The 23,472-nt window shown below is 46.4% G+C and overlaps 1 protein-coding gene across 2 annotated transcripts in view; it reads right to left on the reverse strand.

Annotated features, from left to right (window-relative positions):
* Window positions 1-16,552, reverse strand: part of CLIC6 (chloride intracellular channel 6) — a 137,450-nt gene extending 120,898 nt beyond the window's left edge. Inside the window, exon 1 of one of the 2 annotated variants that reach the window (XM_029603523.1) lies at window positions 14,549-16,552. In XM_029603523.1, coding sequence (XP_029459383.1) covers window positions 14,549-15,964 — 1,416 coding nt within the window. In that variant the 5' untranslated portion in view covers window positions 15,965-16,552. The remainder of the gene's footprint in view (window positions 1-14,548) is intronic. The other variant, XM_029603522.1, reaches the window with a different exon arrangement.
* Between the last annotated feature and the right edge of the window lie 6,920 nt (window positions 16,553-23,472).

Here is a 23,472-nt window from a genome sequence, read left to right on the forward strand (position 1 = left end):
ATAACATGCCCTTCCTGAATCTGGAGATTAACAGATGATTAGAAATTGGGAGATCATTATGAGGGTCATGAAACGTTGCTATAGCACTGATATGAACTCGGACTGAGGTAGTGGCTAAACCTGCCTCGTAAAGTGTGTGCAGATACTGTAGTAGCTGAGTGGCAGTGGCTGAAAAAGGATTTATGTTCCTGGGGCTACTCCAACTCAGGTAGCAATGCTATTTTCCAGTGTAGTTGCGTCTGGTTGAAGGTTTCCTGGATGCTATAAGGATATCTTCTACCTGTGTAGGTAGGCCTAGGTGAGTTAGTATTTGCCTTTCAATCTCCATTCCATGAGATGAAGCGATTGATGCATTGGGTGGAGGAGAGAGCTTCCTTCTTGCATCAAAAGACGTGGAAGGGTTTGCAACGGTATTGGTGAGCATACAGAAAGTTGCATTAGATACACATACCACGGCTGTCTCGGCCATGCTGGGGCGATGAGTATCATGTCCACCACATCTTGAATGCACTTCTGAATTGTCCAAGAGATTAATGGAATGGGAGGATGGCATACATTAAGCGTGGAGTCCATGGAATGAGAAAGGCATCTGGGGAGAACCATAGGCTGCTGGGATAAATGGAGCAGAAGATTTGAACTTGTCTGTTGGCTTCAGTGGCAAAGAGGTCTATTGTGCGGAAGCCCCACTGTTGGAAGATGCTTACTGCCACCTCTGGGTTTAAAGTCCATTCGTGTGGATGAAAAATTCAGCTTAGACGATCTGCTGTTACATTGTCGAGACCTGGAAGGTAAGTGGCCTGAATTGATACTTGGGCTTTGATTGTCCAATGAAGAATTCGAGTTGCTTCCCGACACAGTGTCCAGGAACTGGACCCTCCTTCCTTGTTTATGTAAAACATGGCGACTTGGTTGTCAGTGTACACCATTAGACTTGATCCTTGGATTTGAGCAGAGAATGTTTGAAGTGCTCTCCAAATGGTCTGTAATTCTAGGAGATTGATTTGGTAAGTAGTCTCTTGAGGAGTCCACAGACCTTGAGTCTTCAGGTTGCCTAGGTGGGCTCCCCAACCCTTCCTGGAGGCATCCGTGGTAAGGGTAAGCTGATGAGGGGGTAAACGGAAGGGGGCCCCCGAGGATAGGTTGTTGGGAGAGAGTCACCAGCGAATGTCCTCCTTCATTACATTGGTTATTCGAACCTTGTAGTTGAGGGGTTGTAGAAATAGAGACCACTGGGTCTTTAGGCCCCATTGTAAGCGCCGCATATGAAGTCTGGTGTGGGGAACCACATAGATGGCTGCCGCCATATGTCCTAAAAGTTGAAGAACTTGACGTGCGGATGCTTGGGTTTTGTTGAGTAGGCTGCGAGCCAACATTGTAAGAGTTTGTATTCTGTCCACAGGAAGGTAGGCTCTCTGTTCTACCGTATCTGGAACTCCCTACCAAAAGATCTGAGAACCCAACCTAATCTCAAAACTTTCAAAAAAGACCTAAAAACATGGCTGTTTCGCAAATTCTACATTGATATTCATACTTCTGAACATCCTAACTCCCAATCAAACTTTCATCCAGAAACCTCAAAATAACTTGTCTCCAACCAGAACCAAACAAACCCTCCTCCTCCCTCATAATGATACTTTCTGGACTAGAAATGTTTACCCTCTGTTTAATATGCACCTTGTTATACTTTTGCACAATTGTTAAGAGAGTTGCAATTTAAATTTTGTAAACCGTTATGATGGCTTCAACGAATGACAGTATATAAAACTCAACAAATAAATAAATAAATTGATGAGAGCTCCTATGAATTGAAACTGTTGTGTAGGTTGTAGGTTGACTTCTCGAAGTTGACGAGGAATCCCAATGTTTGAAGACAATTGATCGTGCGTAATGTATATTTTATTTATTTATTTATAACTTTTATATACTGAGGTTCAATTAACAGGATTAATCACCACTTCGGTTTACATTACAACCAGCAAAAGCAACAGTGACAAAGACTTGTCTTACATTGAACAGGGTAGAGAAACCTGGATAAACCTAACTAGGGTGAACATAGATAGAGAAACATGGGTAGACCTAACTTGGGCGAAATCGGGGATAGCCTTGACTAACATTTAAGAGGACTATGATAACCTTATTATCTTATTATGAAGAAAGAAAAATAATGATACGGACAAAAACCATGGTGGAGAGGAGTGGTTATGGGAATGGTATATGCTCTCAGTGTAGACTAATGGTTATGGTATATGCTCTCAGTGTAGACTAATCTGACGCTACTATTAACCAGTCGTCTGGGTAAGGGAATATTTGGATCGAAAGTTTCTGAGGTGAGCCACCACCACTGCTAGACATTTTGTGAATACCCTTGGGGTTGAAGATAGGCCAAAGGGAAGAACTTTGTATTGGTAGTGCGTATTCTGAACTTGAAAACAGAGGTAACGCCAAGAGAATGGGTGAATTGGTATATGGGAGTATGCATCCTTCAGGTCAATGGAACATAGCCAATCGTTAGGTTGTATCAGTGGCAAGATATTCTTGAGAGAAGTCATCTTGAATTTCTCTTTCTGGATATGATTGTTGAGTAATCGTAAATCCAGAATGGGGAGACCTCCCAACTTCTTTGGAATGAGGAAGTATTGTAAATAGAATCCCTGATGTTGTTGTTGAAGAGGGATTATCTGTATGGATTTTTGTATTTTCAGGTTGGTTAACTCTGCATTGAGGGATGCTGAGTGGGACCGTATTGTCTGCATCGGAGAAATTTGAGGAAGGGAGAGAACAGATCTGAAATTTAGAGGGTAACCATCCTTGATGATATTGATCACCCAGTGGTCTGATGTAATGGATTCCCAAGAATTTAGGAAAAATTGAAGGCGTCCTCCTATGAATGTTGGTGGTGGTGGTGGTGGCTTTATTGTCCTCAAAAAGACGGGCCTCTTTCTGTTGAGGTACCGGTGTTTGTTTTTGTTGCCTTTGTTGTCTAGACCGTCCCCTTGATGCAGTTTGGGATCGGTTCCTGGGCGGAGCATATGGCTAAGGCCTATATTGAGAATATGGCCTATTGTATGGTCGTGGATAATACCGTCGACGGTAAGAAGGATAAAACCTTTGCTGGGTTTTATGTGTATCTGCGGGTGTTGTAAGGGAGAATACAGCCGCACTCTGCTCTTTCAAATGAGAAACTGTGTCCCAAATTTGTCCCCAAAGAGATTATCACCCCTGCATGGAATGTCGGCCAATTTTTCATGTACATCAGGCCGAATTGCACTCGCCTTAAGCCAAGCGAGACATCTGGCCGCTATGGCGGAAGCGAAGGCTCTCGCCTATGACTCAAAAGATTCCTAAATAGATCTGAGTAGATGCCGGAGACCCACTTCTATATCCAGAAAAGTTGTGGAAGAGTGTTTTCCTCCAATAAATAAGTTGGGCGTAGCTTTTGAAGAGATTCAAAAAGGTACTGCGTAGTATAGAATTGATGGTGCTGCATCCTAGTCGCCAACATGGAGGAGTGAGATACCTTCTTTCCAAAGTCATCCAGGCATTTATTTTCACGGCCCAGCAGGGCTTTTGAAGGTAATTTAGTATGCTTTGCCCTTGAAAAAGCTGGCTCAACCACAATGGAGTGATGAGGAAGCTGTGAAGTCTCATAAATGGTTGAGTTGCGCATTTTATACTTGATATCTATTTTCCTGGAGGTTGCTGTTGTTGAAAAAGGTGTTTTCCATATTTTTAACAGAACATTATCTAAGGCTGAATGCGGTAGTAAAGCAGTCGGCTCAGGAGGAGCTTCAAAAATTTTTAGGATCCCCAGCATTTCAGCCCTAGGATCAGGAACCTTTTCCATTTCAGCTTGAAGGAGGTTACCCACTTTCTCAATAAATTTTGCGAAGGTCAGGTCCTCCGGGGGAGAATATGGCTCCGGTAGGCCCTCCGGCAGATCAGATGGCATTCCTGGTGAAGAGTTTGAGGAATAGGTCGATATCTGAGAAACAGGGCTCATTGGTCGGACCGGCGTGTGTTCAATATTAGGGTCTAGTGGTTCAATGCCTGGTGATGGCGGTGGGAGCCTTGAGGGGACCCTGTTGGTGGTAACTGTTTTGACTGCTCTAGATCCTTAAAGAAGGAGCTTAAAACTTCAGAAATCTTAGTCATCACAGATGCTGCTAGGGTACCTTGCGGAGGGATATGCAGTCTAGTCTTTGAGGCTTTAGTTGGAATGGCAGCCAACAAGATGACTTCAGGTGATGTCCTTTTGAGCTGGGACTGTGGTTGATTAATCGGAGACGGACAAAAACATTTGGTTAATGGGATCTGTAATGATGGAGAGAGTCTCTTGGACCAAGATACGGAGGAGAGACTAGAAAAAGAGCGCTCACTCACTGGTGTCTGACCTGAGGAGTGGGATTCCGGAGCAGACAGATTCTCCACATCAACTTCAGGACTGATATTCGAGACTCGTGGGGAGTCCTGAGAATGTTTTCTCTTTTCTGCTCGTTTCTTTGAGGTGTGCGTCAAAGAATGTGCTTGATGCGTCGTATGATGACTCTTTTCTCTAACACTTTGCTTCGGCGGCGCACCATGCTTCTTTTTTGCGCCATGCACCGTGGAAACACCGTGCATCAATCCATGCGCTGTAGAAGCGCCGTGCGTCGATCTATGCACCGTGGATGCGCCATGTGTCGATCCATGCTCCGTCTGTTCTAGGTGTGTCGTGCGTCCACTTTGACGACGTTGAAGGATGGGGTCGACTCGACCCTAAAGCCCGAGAGCCGGACGACACATCTCCCATTCCTTCTTTTAGCAGTACCTTTGCTGGAGCCCCGGCTCGTTTACAAGGCCCTAAGGTTGTATGAAACCCTGGCCCGGTACTGGGGATGACCCGTTTCAGTTCAGAGGGGCCCAAGGAGGAAGCCCGTTTTGCGTGGGCCTTACCCTTCTTCGCCGGTCCCGGCAAAAAGTGCGCTGACGTCGGTGGGGCATATGAGCCCGTCCTTAGTCGCTCCATTTTGGCTGCCCACTGATGCTAGGCCCGTGGAGACATGCGGCCGCAGTCTCTACACGACGCTTGGTCGTTATCTGGGCCCAAGCAAATGTAGCAGTAATTATGTCCATCGGTAATGGACATAATTTTGCCACATTGGCAGTACTTGAAGCCGGATGGCTTCGGAGCCATCTGAGACCAAAAATCGAGAGAAAAAAATGCGAAAAAAATTGCCAAAAAAATTCCTGTCAGGAAAAAAGTAGCTAGAGGAAAAACCCCGCATGCGATAGGCTCGCAGAAAAAAAGAAACTGAAGAGGTGAGGGAATCGCGCGGGAACACCACCGCACAGCTGCACAGAGTCAAAGCTCTGTGATTAGCTGAGGAAACTCCGCCTATTTGGGGTCACGACACTTCCCAGACAGCATGGCTAATTCAGCCCTGCTATCGAAGGGAAACAGAGTTTTCAAAGCTTCTGCACCCCTTAAGGAAACATATCAAGAGCAGCATGGTTGGATCCTAGCAGTCACCCGCCATCCCAGAGGCAGAAAACAGTTAGTTCCGCAGTAAGAACCTGGCACTCTCCCACTACTTCAGGCAGAGTCATTGGCCCAAACGGCAAAAAGTAGGTAGAGTATGGGCCATATATCTAGAGGGAGGAGGAAAACATGGTGGCAAAACCAGCCCATGCATGCCAGAAGAAGCAGTGGTGGTTGCAGACTGGCCCAGAACAGCAGCTTCAGAGTCTTGCTGAGACACATGTTGATCTACTCATCCTCAGAGGCTGCATCTGGAGACGACAGGGAAGAATAGAGCCAGAGACAGTGCAGCAGGATGTTTGGAGGATACTGATGGAAATCTGGGAGCTGCTGGCTCTGGTGGTAAAAGAAGGCTAGGGAGTCATGCTAGAAGGGCAAATCCTGCTCTCCCCATACCTGGATATTAGTTTTTGACAACTTTAGTCAGCCGGGGCAGTGGGGGAGAAGAGAAAGGACTGAGATTGTTTCTTTGGGGAATGAAAAGACAGAGAGTATGTGTGAATGAGAGATAGATTGTATGGGTCGGTATGAGAAAGAGTGTGAGTCTCTATGTGTGAAAGCATGCAAGAGTTAGTGTGTTTAAACCCTCCCCCCAAACTCCACAATGACTGCAGTTCCATTTATTTTACATACAAATTAAGCTCTGCATAGAACAAAATAAGTGCCAATTGGAAGAGAGAGCAAGTGATAGCCAGGGAAGAAAGCATGGAGGGAGGCAGATATTTCGAGCAAAAGATCAGATGTTGAATGACCGCAGCAGGAGTGAGACCTGTCGCTGTAGGGAGAAGAGGAGAGCCCGTTAACATGCAATTGACTGGGAATACCACTACCATATTTGTGCATCCAGTGAGACTACAACCTTTAAACTTGTTTTGTTGTGTTTGTGTCATTTCTTTTGTATTGTGTTGAACTGTCATTTGTTTTGTTTTGTTCATTTTGTTTCCTGTGATATCAGTCTGGGAGCACCCCGCCCTTTAATAAAAAAATATGTTCAGCTCTGAGCACTACCCCCATCCCCCTGCCCTTTCAAAAAATAATTGATCCCAGATCCTCTGGTCAGTCCACCACCCAATCATGGTAAAAGATGGCTCCAGGCACCTCCTCACCCCTTATCCCCTCCTATCCCTCCCCTGAATCCCACACACCAAGCCAGAAGCAGGATTCCTCCTTACCTGCTTCCTGCTAAGCATCTAGCATTGGCCTGACAACACTATGCTAATTATATTGTCAGACCAATGCTAGACACCAAATGGGAAGCAGATAAAAGGGAATCCTGCTTCCAGTTTGCTGTGGGGGGCTCGGGTAGGGGGGAATATTGGGGCAGGTTGCCCAGAACCAAATTTCTTATCACGACTGGGTGGGGGAGGTTGGCCAGAGGGCCTGAGACCCAACTCGGTGTGGGGTTTGGGGGTGGCATAGGTTTGGGGGGAGGGGTTACATACATAGTCAGAGGTACGAACAACAAAGTTGACATCATTGAAGATTTTCTGTTGTTTGAATTGATAAAAGATACAAGAGGAGTTATTTGTACAATGCATCTCTACCTAGCTTGATGCACTCTCTACCTAGCTTGTTTGGAGCTGCTCATTACCATTAACTCCACCCAAACTCCTCCCATTTTGTGTTAGGGCGTTATCGCGAGCGTTAAGGCCCAAACGTAAAATGATAAATGACACTGTAAATGAGAAATATAATTGATATTTAAATGTTGTTTGCAAGCATAAGCACATCCCTATCGAGCATCACTGCATGTTAGAGGTATAGGCTTCAGAATGAGGATGAACAGAGCAAGGATGACAGCTAGGTTGGTATCTAGCAAGCTATGAATTAGGAGGTTGACCGAGTATGACTGGCAGACTGTGTACAAATTAGAGGGATAGCTGAGGCTGTCTTAATGCTTTATAGAATTACATTAGGGCCAGCCTGGTGCATTGCCAAATAAAGGTATTTGTTATCGATCCTTGACTCAGGTCTTCCAGTCTGCTAGGGTTGGGAATACTGCGGATGCCACAGTTATGACATAATGGCAGCAATCAGATTTAGGACTCATGATTGCAGGGTTACAGAAGAAGCCTTGGTGCATGACCCCCCAGCAAGGACTGTCACTGCAATGATTGCACCAGTGGTTCCAATCTTTTTTTGTGTTGTGGCACACTAGGCACAGAGATCACTTTGTTGTGGCACACCATCATTTTCTCTTCCCATCCTTTTCCCTCCCCATGTCAAATCCCCCCAAGCATCATCTCCTTCCCTTTTCTCCCCCACAAGGCATCATAATCACCTTCTCTTTCCTTCCTTCTTCCACCCTCAGGTATCACCATCACCTTCTCATCCTCTCCCCTGGCATCATCACATTTTCTTCCTTTCTTCCTCCCCCATCCCTTGCATCAACATCACCACCCTCCCTCTCACCCAACCCTCTCCCCTCAATCTCCTGTCATCATCATGTTCCTCTTATCCTCCCCAAGCACTGAGAAAAGCCTTGATCGCTCAAGTGTTGTGCCACATATGGTGTCATCTTGGGGATTTTCTGCTCTAAACAAGATACAGCCAGAGATCCATGTCTCAGGAGAAAAAAGAAAGGAAGTTTATTTGGAAACCTGCTTGCTCTAACATTATACAGAGCAGAGACTGGGGTAAAGAAGAGTCTGAGCTATATAGTAACAGAGCAGTGCTCAAGCCTCCAGGGATGGAAGAGAGAAAGAGAAAGTTTTTTTCCCATTGTTCGGGAGCTTGTTTTACTAAAGAGGACACAGAGCCTGACGTGTGCAAGGGAAGGACACATGGGCCGATACAGTACAGTGCGCTCTGACGGAGTGCACTGTTAACCTGCCATTGGACGCGCGTTTTCCCTTACCCCTTATTCAGTAAGGGGCAGAAAATGCGCGTCCAAGCCGCCGAACCTAATAGCGCCCTCAACATGCAAATGCATGTAGATGGCCCTGTTAGGTATTCGCGCGTGATTCAGTAAGTAAAATGTGCAGCCAAGCCGCACATTTTACTTTCAGAAATTAGCGCCTACCCAAAGATAGGCGCTAATTTCTTCGGGTACCAGGAAAGTGCACAGAAAAGCAGTAAAAACTGCTTTTCTGTGCACCCTCCGACTTAATATCATGGCGATATTAAGTCAGAGGTCCCGAAGGGTAAAAAAAGTAAAAAAAAAAAATTAAAAAAAAATTTTTAAGTCGGCCCGCAGCTGTCGGGTCAAAAACCGGATGCTCAATTTTGCCGGCATCCGGTTTCCGAGCCTGTGGCTATCAGCGGGCTCAAGAACCGACGCCGGCAATATTGAGCGTCGGCTGTCAAACCCGCTGACAGCCGCCGCTCCGGGGCAAAAGGAGGCGCTAGGGACGCGCTACTGTCCCTAGCGCCTCCTTTTGCCCGTTTCTACTGCCGGACCGAATTTAAATACTGAATCGCGCGCACAGGCGAGTGGCCTGTGTGCGCACCGGGAGAGCAGGCGTTTGCCCGCTCTCCCGCGGACTTTACTGAATTGGCCCGACAGAGAGGTAAAACAGGAAAGAAAATTTTCCAGGCCTAGCTGAAGAGGTAGTCTAAAGTTAAATGATTACAGAAGCAGTTTAAAAGTTTAAAAAGTAAGTTATTTAATAAAGATATGTAAACTAAAAAATAACAGGCCAAGGAGAATAGCTCTGCCTGAGAGAGGGGAAAAAAGTGAGTTAGAGCTGGATAAGCAGTTTTGTTTCTTTTATAAGAGAAAAAAAAAGGAAAAGTTTGTGTGAGTTTGAATAGGGCGTGGCCCTTGAAAAAAAAAGTTTCTGCTGCCAGAGTGTTTTCTGGAAAAAGAGAGAAAATGGAACTACAACAGGACGCGACCCTTGAAAGAGAAACTCTGTACTGCACGATTCCTTTCCTGAAGGAAAAGGGGAAATTTGTGTCTGTGAATAAAGGCAGGGCTGCCAAGAAAGCTTCTAGCCTGGTGCCAAAACTTGGTAATAAAACAACTGCAGCAGCAGCATTAGCAGGCTTTTAAGGCCCGGCAGCAAGCCTTTCAGCAGCAGGAAAAAAAAGGCTTATCCAGAGAGAAGGGCAACAATGATTACAACTACTGATGCAGAGCTAGAATGTGCTGCCGCAAGGCCTGCTACAAGAGCAGCAATTACTGCGGTTACAGAGGCAGGAAGAGATAATGAAATCAGAGAAGGGCTTGGAACCTCTGAAAGCTACATGGAAGCCTAATGAAGCACCAGTGGCAGTATTGACTGCACTATTACAGCAAACAGTAGAGGTGCACCCAAAAGTTCAGGAACAGCCCCAGCAGAGGACAAGTAAAAAATATGAAACCCAGTGAATGCGCCCACAGTAACTGTGGCTTATGGGCCAAGAAGCTTGTAATGAGGACTTGTAGAATGGGTTTCTGTGAAAAGAAAAGAAAAGAAAAACTTTTTAAAAGCAAGGAAGGGACACAAGCCAGATTTGGCCTGAAAGAATCAGCAGAGGAGACTAAAAGCAAGCTTATGCAAAAGACGGAACAGCCATGGGGTTCCTGCATACTAGCTGTCCAGAAGAACCCTGGCAGCCTAGAAAAGGAGTCACTTTAAGGGGAAGGCAACCAAAAACAGAAACACTGGAACAATCTGATCTGACTGCGATAAGAAGTAATGGAAAGGCTGAAGAAATAATAGCCAGGAAAGCCAACTAAGTGTTATGTTTTTGTAAAGATGTGAACCCCAGGCTGAGATGAAAGATATCTCCGCCCACAGGGAGAAGCCCTGTGAGCCTCACCGTCGGTAGGTGTGGCCTCAGCAACGTAGGACACAGCTGTATGAAGGAGACTTTATTATGTAGGAAGGAAAAGTAAGCCCGCGAGCGGGAGGTGTAAATAAGTACAGTTCTGAGCAGTGGGGTATACCCAGTGTGATACCGCTGATGAGATGATCCGGTAGTGGCCCGCAGAGCGGGGTACGCCAGGAGGTCCCTTCAGACGAGTAGAGATTACTTCAGGAGTGCAGATCCGGTAGTGGCCCGCAGCGCAGGGTATGCCGAGGAGTCTGAACTAAAGATGTAGATGATGAGAAGACTGAGGTGCAGGAACCCGGAAATGAATCTTGTAGCTGGTGCGACAATACCCTGCAGCTCAGGGTATACTGGAACAACTTAACTGAAGCAGAATCGGTAGTAGCCCGAGGCATGGGGTACATCACAGGGAACTTCAGTAAAGCTTAATATCGTTGAAGTCTGTAGAAGGCACTCACAAGTGGAAGTTCCAGGAAATGTCCCAAGAAGTAGGTCAGGTGAATTCCCAAGGCAGGAAGGCCCTCTGAGTAGCGGATAGCCAGGAACGTGGAAGGGCCCCCGAGGAGCGGGTACCCAGAGCATCCAACACCAAGGGTGAAGTCTGGAACTGGAAGTCCAAGAATAGAGCAGATTCAGCAACGAGGGAACTCCTTGCTAACTCATAGTAGCAGAGGGCTGGTCAGCTTAAGCACAGCAGCGAGTTGGCATCATCCGGAGGGGACGCCCCCGAGGTTCCCACCATGACGTGTACAAAGGAGGCCCTTGCACGCGCGCGCACGCCTTAGGTGATTCCAGAGACAAGATGGCGGTCGGCAGCACCCACGTCATCCCAGGGACCCCGGGGAGGTCGGCACTGACAGGCAGAGGCCGCCATTCTTCCTAGGATTGACGGTGTAGGGAAAAAGGAAGTGAGCATGAGAGGTCTCAGCTGTCTGCGACCGACGGGCATAACACTAAGATAGAGGAGCCGGAGAGTACACTCTCCAAAATCCAGGTGACACAGAGAAGCAAATGGCTATTAGATGTGACTGAGATAAAAGAGATTGCAGCAGAGATAGCACAAGTGGAGAGTGAGTGGATACCACATACCAGAGAGGCCCTGGCAAAGAAGAAACTACAAGAACCAGTGGAGTATGCACTAAATGGAAAATACAAGGAATAAGAAAGAGCCAGGGGAAAGAGATGGTGGCATCGTCATTTTCCTCTCCTTTCCCTCTCTTCCACTCTCTGGCACCATCACCTTCTCTTTCCTTTATTCTTCCTCCACTACCTGGCATCATCCTCACCTTTTCTTCCCTTTCATCTGACATCATCACCTTCTCTTCTTTTCCTTTCCCGCTACCCCACCACCTGACATAATCATCATCATCATCATCTTCTTCTCTTTCCTTCTCATCCCCTCTGCCCCCGCAATCTGGAATCATTACCTCCCCTTCTCTTCCTTCGCCCTCTACCCTCTTGGCATCTTCTCCTTCCATCTCCCCCCAACACATTGTAGCACATTCAGTTTTCCCTCCCCCACACCTACTGGCACATTCAGCTGCACCTTCTCTCTCCTATGTTCTAGAACAGGCAGAGTCTGTGAGCAGCGCTTATCTGGTGCTGTTTCTGCTTCTTCCTCTTCTGGCTTTCCTCTGCAACTGGAACTGCTTGAGGCCAGCAGGACTCACAAGACTACAATTTCAAATGCAAAGAACAGACAGCAAAGGGGAAAGCAGCTGCAACAGATAAGCGCTGCTCTCTGAACCCCCCTTCTGACAGGGGTACATCCTGCAGGCCAGGAAGGAAATTAAATAAAAACTGCCGCTACTCCTCAATTTTTTCCTATCAGGCTTTTTTTGCAGCATACCTGCACTGTAGCCACCAGTTGGGAAACTGAACTAGACTAAAGTAAGTTGGGAGAAGATTTAATATAGAGTAAAATAATTCCTTTATAGTTGCAAATAAAGGCTCATGGTGCCAGATCTCAGCCCTGGTTTGATTGAGCTGGAAACCCAATGAAGAAGAAGAAAAATGCCTGATCAAAAACAAAATACTGACTGACATATAGGATAGGAGGAACCAGATACAGTGAGCTTCCAGATAACGCCAAATCATAGAGATACAACCAAAAATAATAATGAGGGTAAACTCTTTGAGAGAATCTGAGATTTAAAATTCTGCTGTTTAGGTTTAGCCTCAGATTGATATGAAGAGGAAGATTTATCAGATTGTACTGATGTCTATGAGTGTTGTGGTTTCTATCTTTTGAATGGCTGGACCTAGCTCAACCAAACTAAGTGTAGAGGGGCATTAGACCATTTTAGTTTTCAAACTCGGGGATTGCTTTCAGGAAGCGTAAGAGGGGGGCAAAGCTGAGAAGTTTGACATAAGAAATGTATAAGGACTAGAACTGAGACTAGACATTTGCTCCTTTTACTTGTTTTCAATACAAAATACAATGCTAAAATATTCTAGAATGTGTACAGCTGGCAGTTAAAAATATCAAGATTAATATTCAGTAAACCAGCGAGCAGCAAAATTATCCAGAGAAAGTTACTTGCATACATTTTCCCAGATATTCAGCAAGACTTATGCATATTAATCTCCCACGGAATATATTCTGATAAAAGTTACTAACTTTATGTGGGTAAAGTGAGGAGTGCCAGATTTCTGCATGTAACTTTATCCAAAAGTGCTAAATGTATGTGCGCACAAAATGTATGTAGTCAGGAAGAAATTTCGAAAGCTCATTTTTGTGTATACAACTAGAAAAGTTACCGGCATAAAGGCTTTGAATATTAACCTCATCAAGTCTAACTCAAAGTGACTTTATAGCTTGGAGTCGACAAGTCTGGATTTACAGATTTTTCTAATACCATCATTGCCTTTAAAAATAGAAATGCACACTGGCATATATCGGACACACAAAAATCTATGTAAATTCAATCAGTTTTATGTATCTGTAAAAGTACAAAAATTGTCATTTTTGAGCTGTTTGTGGGTTGGGGTATTTTTGATCAGTTATTTCACATGCTAATATCATACCTGGGTTTCACCTTCATAAAGTGAAAATTCAAAAGCAGATTTATGAAGGAATCTGGTGAGTGAATCATCTTATTAAGATGATTTCCAGCCTCATGTGCTTAATCAACAAACGAAGTCAGTGATACATACCAATTCCCAAAAGATCTGCCTTGCCTGCATTATCTCTTCCAGATTTTTAAACAGGATCATTCAAAAAAGTAATTACTGTATTCAATTTCCACCAGATTATTATGCAACCCTAACCAAATAATTGGCTTCACTTTACTAAAAACAACCAGCTGTATAATTGGGGCACACCCAGGCCTGCCAGATTTGGGTCGAAGGAAGGATGTTTCAATGGCACATTTCCAGCTGCCTCTTTCACTGGACAACAAATTAAGAAAACAACATGTATAGTTTTACAAAAAAAAATTAACCTTGTTCTTCGGCATAGACCAAGAGGTGAGCTTGTTTAAGTTTTTGTAATCATGTGGAGGTCTGTGTATTTTAAAAGTACAATGTATTCTTCAGAGGTGTAATATCTATTTATTTATTTATTTATTTGTTTATTTATTTAAGGATTTTTATATACCGCAGTACGTAAAGATATACATCACCGCGGTTTACATTTAACAGTAACTTAGCAACAGGCTTTACAATTGACATTCTTAGCAGTTATTAATTAGAAAAAAAATTACAATTAACAGGATTGACGGAAAACAGGCTGTACAGACCGTGTTTAATAGTTTAAGGAAAAAGAAGAGAGGTACAGCACAGATCAGAAAAAGCTGAGGGAAAGGCTGAGGTCCAATGATGCTCTGAGCTGCACAGTATGATGCACACTAGACCTAATCTGACACTAGTGCACTATATCATACCTTTGATTATCTCTGAATTACCAGAATTTTCCAACCATGCTTAAACTTGAAGTGTCATGTCTTTACAGATTTCTCCCTGAATATAATTTCTAAACTACCAGAAAATGTCATTAACAATGCAAACTCAGGAAATAATATGATCTCAAAGCATCTTCAGTGTTAAACTAAGGGGGCACTTAACCCTATCCACCATCCTCTTTCTTATTTTCTATAGAAATCACCCAACTTACTCAACTCCAGAAATAACATCACAGAGATTCTAAAATAAGTAAACTTCTGAAGACACTAACGTTTGTTCTCCTTAAGGTGGACTTTCTAGGCTTTATTCTTTACAGTGTATTAAAGGCTGAAGGATCTAAACGAAGGGAACATGGAAGGCTTACTTTACCTTTATAAAGAGGGAAATGTCATGTTCTGGCCCCCCTATAGGGGTCTCTGAAGCTATGCTGGTGATGTTGCTGCTGTCCGTCTCCTCCTTCCCCAAGCCGTTTTCTCTCACTGCTGTCTGTTCCGATGCTTTCACTGTTTCTGCAGCAGCTTTCCCTGGTTCGTTTTCATCTCTGTCAGTGACTTCTGCTGCTGCTGCTTGATTATTCTCTCTTTCCTTTAAAAATAATTCTTGTTCCACGCTTTTGTCATTTTCAAGCACCTTGCTTTCCACATCTCCTTCTGCCTGTTCTACATTACTTTCCTTTGCAAGGGACTCTGCACGCTCTTCAGGTTTTTGTTCACTTAGTCTGATCTCACGTCTTGTTTTTTCTTCCCAGTCTGTAGATCCCACAAGGTCTTCGCCTTCTTTAATGTTTTCTTCAACAGCTGTTGCTTCAGGCACTTCTTCCATTTTAACTGTTACTGTGGTATTTTTTTCCACCTTTCCACCCACCTCCGGGGTCTCCACCTCTGCTTTTTCTCCTTCTCTCTCACTTTCCTTAGCATCATTCTGTGTTTCAGAGCCTCCAGGCACTTTTTCTCCAGCTGCAACTTTTTCTCCTCCTATTGCAGCTGTTTCTGGGGTTTCTTCTTCCACGCTCTGATCTATTTTACCCTCTGTTTCTCCCCCTTCCTCAGATTTTCCTTCTGAATTTTCGGCCCCATTGTCGTCCTCCTCCTCCTCCTCCTCAGGTTTTTCTTTCTCCTCTTCATCCTCATCATCGCTGCTGGACCCTCCTTCGCTGCTTTCGCTGCTCGACTCCTTTTTTGCTTCATTCTCGTCCTCCTCCATCTCTTTCTCTTCAGGTTTTACTCCAGGTTCCCCATCATTCTCAGCACTAGGCACCCCCTCCCCATCCTTCTCAGCACTAGGCACCCCCTCCCCATCCTTCTCAGCACTAGGGGCATCTTCTTCTTCTTTCCCAGTACTAGGGGCATCTTCTTCTTCTTTCCCAGTACTAGGGGCAACTTCTTCTTCGTTCCCAGTACTAGGGGCAACTTCTTCTTCGTTCCCAGTACTAGGGGGCTCCACAGCCTCTTTTTCACTGCTGGCCGTTCCTTCACCATCCTTCCCACTGTCGGGAGCCCCCTCTCCATCCATCTCACTGAGAGGGGTCGCTTCCCCTCCATTCTCACTGCTGGGGTTTCCATCTCCCTTTTTCTCACTGCTGGGCGCCTGTTCCCCATGCTCATTACTAGAGGTTACCTCCCCTTCATTCCCAATTCTGGGGGTCCCCTCCTCTGTCGTGTCGCTGCTGTGGGCCCCTGCCCCGTTCTCCCCTCTCTCTGGGGCCTTCGCCATCTCCTCTTGGCCGTTAGGTCCTTCCGGAGCAACTTTCTCCTCTCCTCTGGGCACTTCGTGTGCGTCTGCCATGCTGTGTCTGGTTTTCCAGAGAAAGCTGTGAAGTTGAGTGTCAGGCGCTCGCCGGACGCCCCTCTCTCGCTCGCTCTCTTGCCCCTGTCACGCTGCCGTCTGCCTCTCTCCTGCCGGGTGACTATGGCAACGGCTCCCTGCCCTCAGAGGATTAGAGGTGGCCGAGCGACGGGCTGCGCATGCGCGCCACACCAAAGTCGTTAAGCTCTCCCCCTCCGCTGTTCCTGCTGCTCCGAGATCTTCCCGCCTTTCGCCAATTTCCCCCCACTGATTCTCTCAGATCCCCTCGCCCCGCTGTTCGTCGAAGATCTTTCGTCACCTGCTTCTCTCACACACACCTCGCCCTGCTGCTCGCAGATATTTCTCACGGATTCTCGCAGATCTTCCTCATTGCTTCTCACAGATCTCTTCAGCCCTGTTGTTCAGAGATTTTCCCGCCCTATATTTCTCGGTTTCTCCCAGATCCCCCTAAACTGCCACTCACACGTGTTTCTCACTGCTTCTCCCAGGTTCATGCCCTGCTGTTCAAACCTGCTGTTCAAAGGTCTCTTACGGTCACTGGTAGTTTTCTATCAGGTCTCGGGCCTGGAACCTTTTGTTGTAAATCTGAAGTCGTTTAAAACTCCACTATGGAACGGAGGCTACTGCCGGCTCCGACCTAGTACTTTTTTTTTTAAAGAAAATTGCTACTGCCTGCAATGCTGCTCAGATATCTTCCTCACTACTTCTCAGATCCCCCCTCCTTCCTGCTCATAGAACCTTCCAGGGTTTACACCTTAGGAATGTGTGGGACTCTTTAATGCTGAAATTATAGTGTTGGGAATGGGGTTAACATGATGGTGTGGAAGCCCCCTACCCCATGGATGGCACTAGATCCTTCTCATTGCTTTTCAAAAATTCCCTTCCCCGCTCCTCAAACATCCTTTTAACTGCTGTTCACAGGCTTTTTGACCTGGTTGCTGATCTTCCTCACTGCTGGTGTCTGTTGGTGCTGGCTGTTGACCAATACTATTTCCTTCATGGGTTTTCTTCTCAGTTGATGCTTTACAGCTCAGTTCTGTTCATTGCTTGGTGGTGCTCACCATTTTTTTCTGCTTTTACTATTAGGGAATTCTTGTCATTGCTGAGTGTTCCTCGCTGTTTTTGTTATCTTTATTGCAACCATCAGCTACCCAAATTATCTTGCCAAAGTAGTGAGCAGGAAGATAAATTAAGGCAGCATGAGGTTTTTCTGGCTGTTTTTTTAGATTCAGGTTTTCTTTCACTAGTTACGACTAGTAATTTGGGCATAAAGGAGCACTTGCTGCACAATGCCTTCTAGACTCGAGTTGCCGGAGGGTTTGTCGGCGGCGAGGCCCTCGGGGGCGGCAAATTCCTCCTCAGCCCTGCCCCCTCCTACGGTAAGCTGCCCTATCCCAAGGGTCCCGCCTCCTACGGCCCCCCTTGCCGGCTTGCCCCGTGGCCCCCAGCAACCCTCTTCGGAGATAGGGGCGATCGGCCAGATCCAGGCGATCCCCTGGTTTTGTTATGGTCGCTCCCCCTCGTTCCCCATCACCCTTGACCCCTTCACGGTGCTCCAAGTGGCCGAGATTTCTTCAATGCTTCCAGCAGAGTGCTATTCCTCAGCCTGCATCAACAGATGGCTCCGCCCACACAGCCCCCCCCCGACGCGGCTTGCGCCCTATCCATTCTCTTCGGTCTTTCTCCCCCCCAAACCTATTACCTTCGGCACAGCAACGAAGGGGGAACGAGCTGGGTATATCAGGAGTGCGCAGTGGCGGGATCAGACGGCACTGCCCCGGCGGGTTGGGCCTGGGGCAGAAGGATGTGCTAGTGGTCCCCAAACCTGTCCTGGAGGGCCACCAGCCAGTCAGGTTTTTGGGATATCCACAATGAATATGCATGAGAGAACATTTGCATGTTATGGAGGCAGTGCATGCAAATTTTCTCATGCATATTCATTGAGGATATCCCAAAAACCCGACTGGCTGGTGGCCCTCCAGGACAGGTTTGGGGACCATCCGACGGAGCGGCCAAATCAGGGCGAGTGAGGTCAGCCAAAGGGAGGTTCATAGTCCAAGCCGGCCAACCTCTTGCAAGGCCTGATCGCAGGCAATAAAGTCATCAAGGGAGGCAGGGGAAATAGGACTGTTATGGGCTGGCGAAAGTAGCAAGTACTTTCAAGGGTCGAGTCATAGGGTTCTGTGAGTGGCCCCATTCCCTTGCTCCCACTTCAGCCCCGAGTAAGCTAGGGGTTACGGGAGGGATTGGATAGCGGATATTGTGGGCCCATAAATGGATTTACGCTTCGGGATTAGTTCCCATCCTCGGGGCGGAATTCGGGGACAAGGTTGGCATGGGTGTTAGCCTTTGTATTTTGGGGTGCGCAGGGGGATCGGGGTTTTCAGGATCTAGTATACATTCGGAAGCACAGAGTGGGTATAAAGGGGCAAGTGGTCAGGATAGGCTTTTCATGGTGCCATGTAACATGGGGGAGGGGTATGAGGGAATGGGGTGCGACAGTCTTTGGGGGGCCGAAAGGAAGGCAGCGTTTGCAGATCAGGCAGAGGAAGCATTTCCAGGAACGTCGAGCCAGGAGTTATGGAAAGAGCAAGCGTAGTAGCAGCAGCCGGTGGCCCATTTCGGAGGACGATTGGAAAAGGGGGTGTGGTTAATGGAGGTTTCGGAATCTGCTTCGGGAGCAGGGACAGGTAAGACAGCTGGAAGTGAAGAGAAAGATGCAATAGGGGATGCAAGGAAGAAGAAGAGGTCAAGGGTCTCTAATCCTTACAGTTCGTCGTTGTCATCGTCTAGGCCAGAGGAGTTAGGGCCATTATGAGGGCGGTCTTAGTGGATGGTTCGAAACCTGACATGGGGCATCCAGGTTTGGCATCGCTAACGGAATTGTGGGAGGAGGGCAGGCGAATTCGCAGACGCAGAATAGTGGATAGTTTCAATTACTGGAGAGACGAAGTGGAAGTAAGGATAAAAAGAAAGTAAAAAAAAATTAAAAAAATAAATAGGGTCAAAAGGGAGGGTTCAGAGCCTAAATTTAAAAAAAAAAATATATATATATATTTTGTTAATTGAGAAAGGGGTAGCGAACGTGGTAGGACAATTTGATCCAACCCAGTACGGAGCGTTGCTGTCCTAATTGGACAGCATCCCGGGTGCATTCCAGGACTACGTAGGTTGAGCATGGCTCAACTATGATGAAAAGTTTCAGAATATGATGGTGGGGAATAGATTCATGTCATGAGGGCCTCAGGACAGCCATTCGTGGTTAACCCAGATGACCATTACGGGGGTAGGTACAGGGAAAAGTGCAGGAGTCGGGGTGGGGTGAGTGGTAACCAAGCGGGAATCTAGCAGGGCAGGGACCAGCGGTGGCAAGAGTGGTTCCTTTAGCGGGCCAGGGGAAGGCCCAAAGTATGAGACAAGTAACGAAGTATCCGGGGGAGGGTTGGACATTTGCTGGCTCTTTAACAAGCTTACATGTCTTTTCTGGAGTGCAAGATCAGGCACGCCTGCGCCTCCTGTGGAGGAGTGCACCCCGCACCTAAGGTCCTCAAGGATAATATACCGCCATTAGTAAAGGCGGTAAATCATAAGATTCTCGAGCAGAAAGCGGATTCCCCACTAGTTGTCTCTGTATTGAGGGAATGGTTGTGGTGTTATCCTGATGCGGAGGTTATGAGGTTTCTAACACTCGGTTTTCGTTTTGGCTTTAATATCCCTTTGAAGGGCCCGGTTGTCGTGGGCGGGCGTGATAGGCGGGAGTGATATGTGAGGTCGGCTTACGGGTGGGCTGAGATGGCCAGTCTGCATTTAGGTTGTTACCGTTTCTTCCGGAAAGCTTTCCCTTGTTAGGTTTTTTGTCTTTGACAAGGATTATTTCGTGGTTCGTTGTTTTCCCATGGGTCGTTTAATACCTTTATACAATGGTCAGTTACACAGCATATTGGGTACGAAGCAGTTTTGCATTATTTAGATAATTTTATTTGTGGGACATAGGCTCACAAGCACTTGTCAAGATCAGTAGGCCGGTTTCCTCGATGTTATCAGTGAGTTAGACGGTTGATTGCACGCGGGCCCAGTGCTTAGGTTTAGCTTCCAGGCATTGAACTGGATTCAGTCGAAACAGTGTCGCAAATGCCAATGGATGAAGCACTCAGGCTTAAGGAATTAGTTAGGTCGGTCAGGGTCGAAGAATGTGACACTAAAGCAGATGCAGTCGCTGATAGGCTCGTTTAACTTCGCATTCCATGTGATTACCATGGGTTGCGCTTTCATTCGATGGCTTTTGCTGCGAACAGTAGGTGACGGCGGGACTTCTTTTATTCGGGTGACACAGGCAGTGCAAGTAGAGTGGGGAATACGGAAAAGGATCTTCGACTCCTTTACTGGAGTGTGCATGATGCTGGAGTCGGAAGTGGTAACAAGGATTTGGAATTGTATTTGGACGTAGCAGGGGCAGCGGGTTTTGGGATATATTTTCAGAGGCAATGGAGTGCGGAGGAGTGGTCGGTGGCAGAAGGGATTGCTAGGCATATCACTTTCTTAGAGTTGATCCCTATAGTGGTAGCAGTGTTGGATGGGGGCGTAGATTACAGCACAAAAAACTAGTTTTCCATTGTGACAACTTGGGGGTTGTGCAAGTTAGACAAGCAGTCTGACAGATGTTTTAGGGTCGCAGAGTTGTTGAGGGAATTGGTTTATCCATGTCCAAAGTGGAATGTTACTGTCAAGGCCAGGCATGTCCCACGTAAGTTGAACCTGATTGCAGATGCTCTTTCTCGTTCAAGTGGGACGTCTTAGGGCGTTGGCTTCACAGGCGAGTGTGCAGGGAGAGACAATTCCGGAGCATCTTTGGCACCTTTGCAGGCGGACTCATGGGGATTGATTCAGTAATAGCTGACACCGGCCGCTTAGAGATCATAATTGGAGAACAGAGGAGTGGTGTTTCATTTTCTTGCAGAGTTTGGGTTGGCAGGGAGGGGTGGTTCGTGAAGGCGATGTGGTTCAGTTTATTACATGGGCCAAGTGCACTGGTTATTCACTGGCATCCCTGCGTTATCAGCGGGTTTCGCTTTTGTTTTCAAAAGTTGAGTGGCTGGGGTCATTCAGCCAGCAGTTTTTTAGTGAAAAGGGGATCGGGGACGGGGTTGGAGAAAGGAGAGGGCGGGGGACAAAAAGCGGCCTATCAGGTATGCCGATTTATGGAGAATGGCCACGCAAGTGGATCACGTTCGCTGGTCTCTGATGCAGTTTTGCCGTTTCGAGCAGCATTTCTCACTGGCAGTTTTTGGAGCTATGAGGGTCAGCGAGTTGGTCGATAAATCCAAACGGAATACCTTGGGGGCGGGTTTGAGGGCCCATCATATTTGGGTTGACAGGCATTCCGTGCCCCTGTGCATTTGTAAATCCAAGGTGGATCAGGAGGGTAAGGGGCATTGGATTTATTCTGGTGCCAGCTTGTGACGAGGAGGCATGCCCGGTGCGTTGTATCCAAGCATTCGTACGGGTAAGAACAGCGGTTCAGGGAGCTTTCCTGGTCTGTATGGATGGTTTGCCCTTGACCATTTTTCAATATTCAAATTTTGAAATGGACAGGGGAGGGATTAAGGTGGGAAGAAGAGTATTTCATGCCACATTCGTTTCGGATCGGTGTAGCAACCACAGCAGTAGAATTAGAATTACCAGCACGGCTGATTCAAGTGATCGGGCGCTGGAAATCGGTTTTCCGTACAGAAGTGAGGATGCCGGAGGTTCAGGGTGGGAGGTGTAATATAGACATATGCATAACAAGGTTCTTTTCTTTGCAGAACGGCAGAGGGTTTCTCACAATCAGGAATGTGCTTGGGTCGCGGGCCATTCCTTTATCCATTGGGTGCAACAGAGGGCAGCAAACAATCGTATGGAGGAAATTGAAACTTGGATACCTGCAAGTGGACAATCCACTGGTTCGGAGGCCAGGGCATGCGTTGGGGGGCAGTTGCTATCTTTCCTGCAAGAGCCAGTGGGGACACGGGGCTGTCCACGGATCACGATTGTGCATTTGGGATAATGATATTGCTGAACGAGGACTCCTACAAAGCCCTTGTGGCGTAGGGGTATAAAAAAAAAACAAAAACTGCCAAATTGGTAAATGGCTGGTTAAACAGGGTGGTATTGGATCAGGCACGCTTGGTTGTGGGAGTTGGTTGGAGGGTGTTTCAGGAGCAATGGGGTCCATCTTTTGGACATCGGGAATGAATTGTTCAACAATGCTTTGCAGGAAGGCTTGGAGCAACAAATTTGGTATGTGTAGGGCCACAGTGGGGGAACAAAATTAACCAAGGTTAATTTTGTTTGTGGCGGAAACCCAAGCCCTAAGTGGTACGTGTTGTATTGTAAAGAACATTGGGGGAGGAGGGGGAAAGTCTCGTGTAGCTTAGGGCTGCTAAACGGGAAGGCCTACGAGCAAGGGGGGGGCCGATGCTCAGGCCGTATGCTTACCCTTGCTTGGGGCTGCGGCGGAGTAAGAGAGGTGGAATGTCGACGGAGTCTTACCATTTGGGACACGGTGATAAGTGAAGAGGAGGAAGAAGGAAACGAGGGGGTGGGGGGGCATATGTTTTGGCTATACTGTATAATAAGTTGAAGGGCTCGGGTTATATTGATAATAAACTGCGGCCTTGTTTTAAATCCATACTGTTGTTCTGTGTGTTTGTATGGGGAATTGGCGGGAGCGAGCTACAGATCTTGCTTCCCAGTGTTAAATACTCCATCATTCTGCACAAAGTTACCCATGTGCCTGTAGCTTTATGGATATTAGACAGGGCTGTCATAAATGTCTAAACTTTATTACAGAGCAAATTTAGTGAACTCTCGATATTAGTGAGGAAGTCTTTGACTGCAGGAAACAGTATATACTGAGATATTGCATCTGATTTAAGGTATCTTTAGCACCATCAGGGTGTTGGGGAGACACGAGGCATCTAGCCCATATGTAGAAATATAATAGTTCCAGTGGATTGTGACTTACTGATGAATTCGTGGGGATACAGCAGTCCCAGACACCAGGACTGTAACATACAGTTATGCTCATAAGTTTACATAACCCTGGAGAAATTTGTAAGACGTGTAGCATTTTAAGAAAACATAAGGGATCAGTCAAAATACGTCTGTTATTTTTAATGTGTTTTAAATTAAACTATTATTCATCACAGAATAGCACATTCATTAAATAAACCATAGCAATAAAGGAAATAATAAAATGGTTTTGTTCAAAAGTTAATAAGAAGTGGAGAGGATGAGCGGTATGCAATTAGGTATGAACCATAAAAGATAATATAGCGCTATAAGAGTTCATGGAACCTTATTTTGAATAACTCTATAATTGAGACTTGAGAATTAATTAAATCAACATATCCTTCGTTTATTTAACGGTTGCTTGCAGACAAATCTTTCGGTGCCCCGACACGGACCACGTTTCGCCACAAAGGCTGCGTCGGGAAGGACAAAAG

Source organism: Rhinatrema bivittatum, chromosome 5 (genome assembly GCF_901001135.1).
Source record: "Rhinatrema bivittatum chromosome 5, aRhiBiv1.1, whole genome shotgun sequence".
Classification (NCBI taxonomy): domain Eukaryota; kingdom Metazoa; phylum Chordata; class Amphibia; order Gymnophiona; family Rhinatrematidae; genus Rhinatrema; species Rhinatrema bivittatum.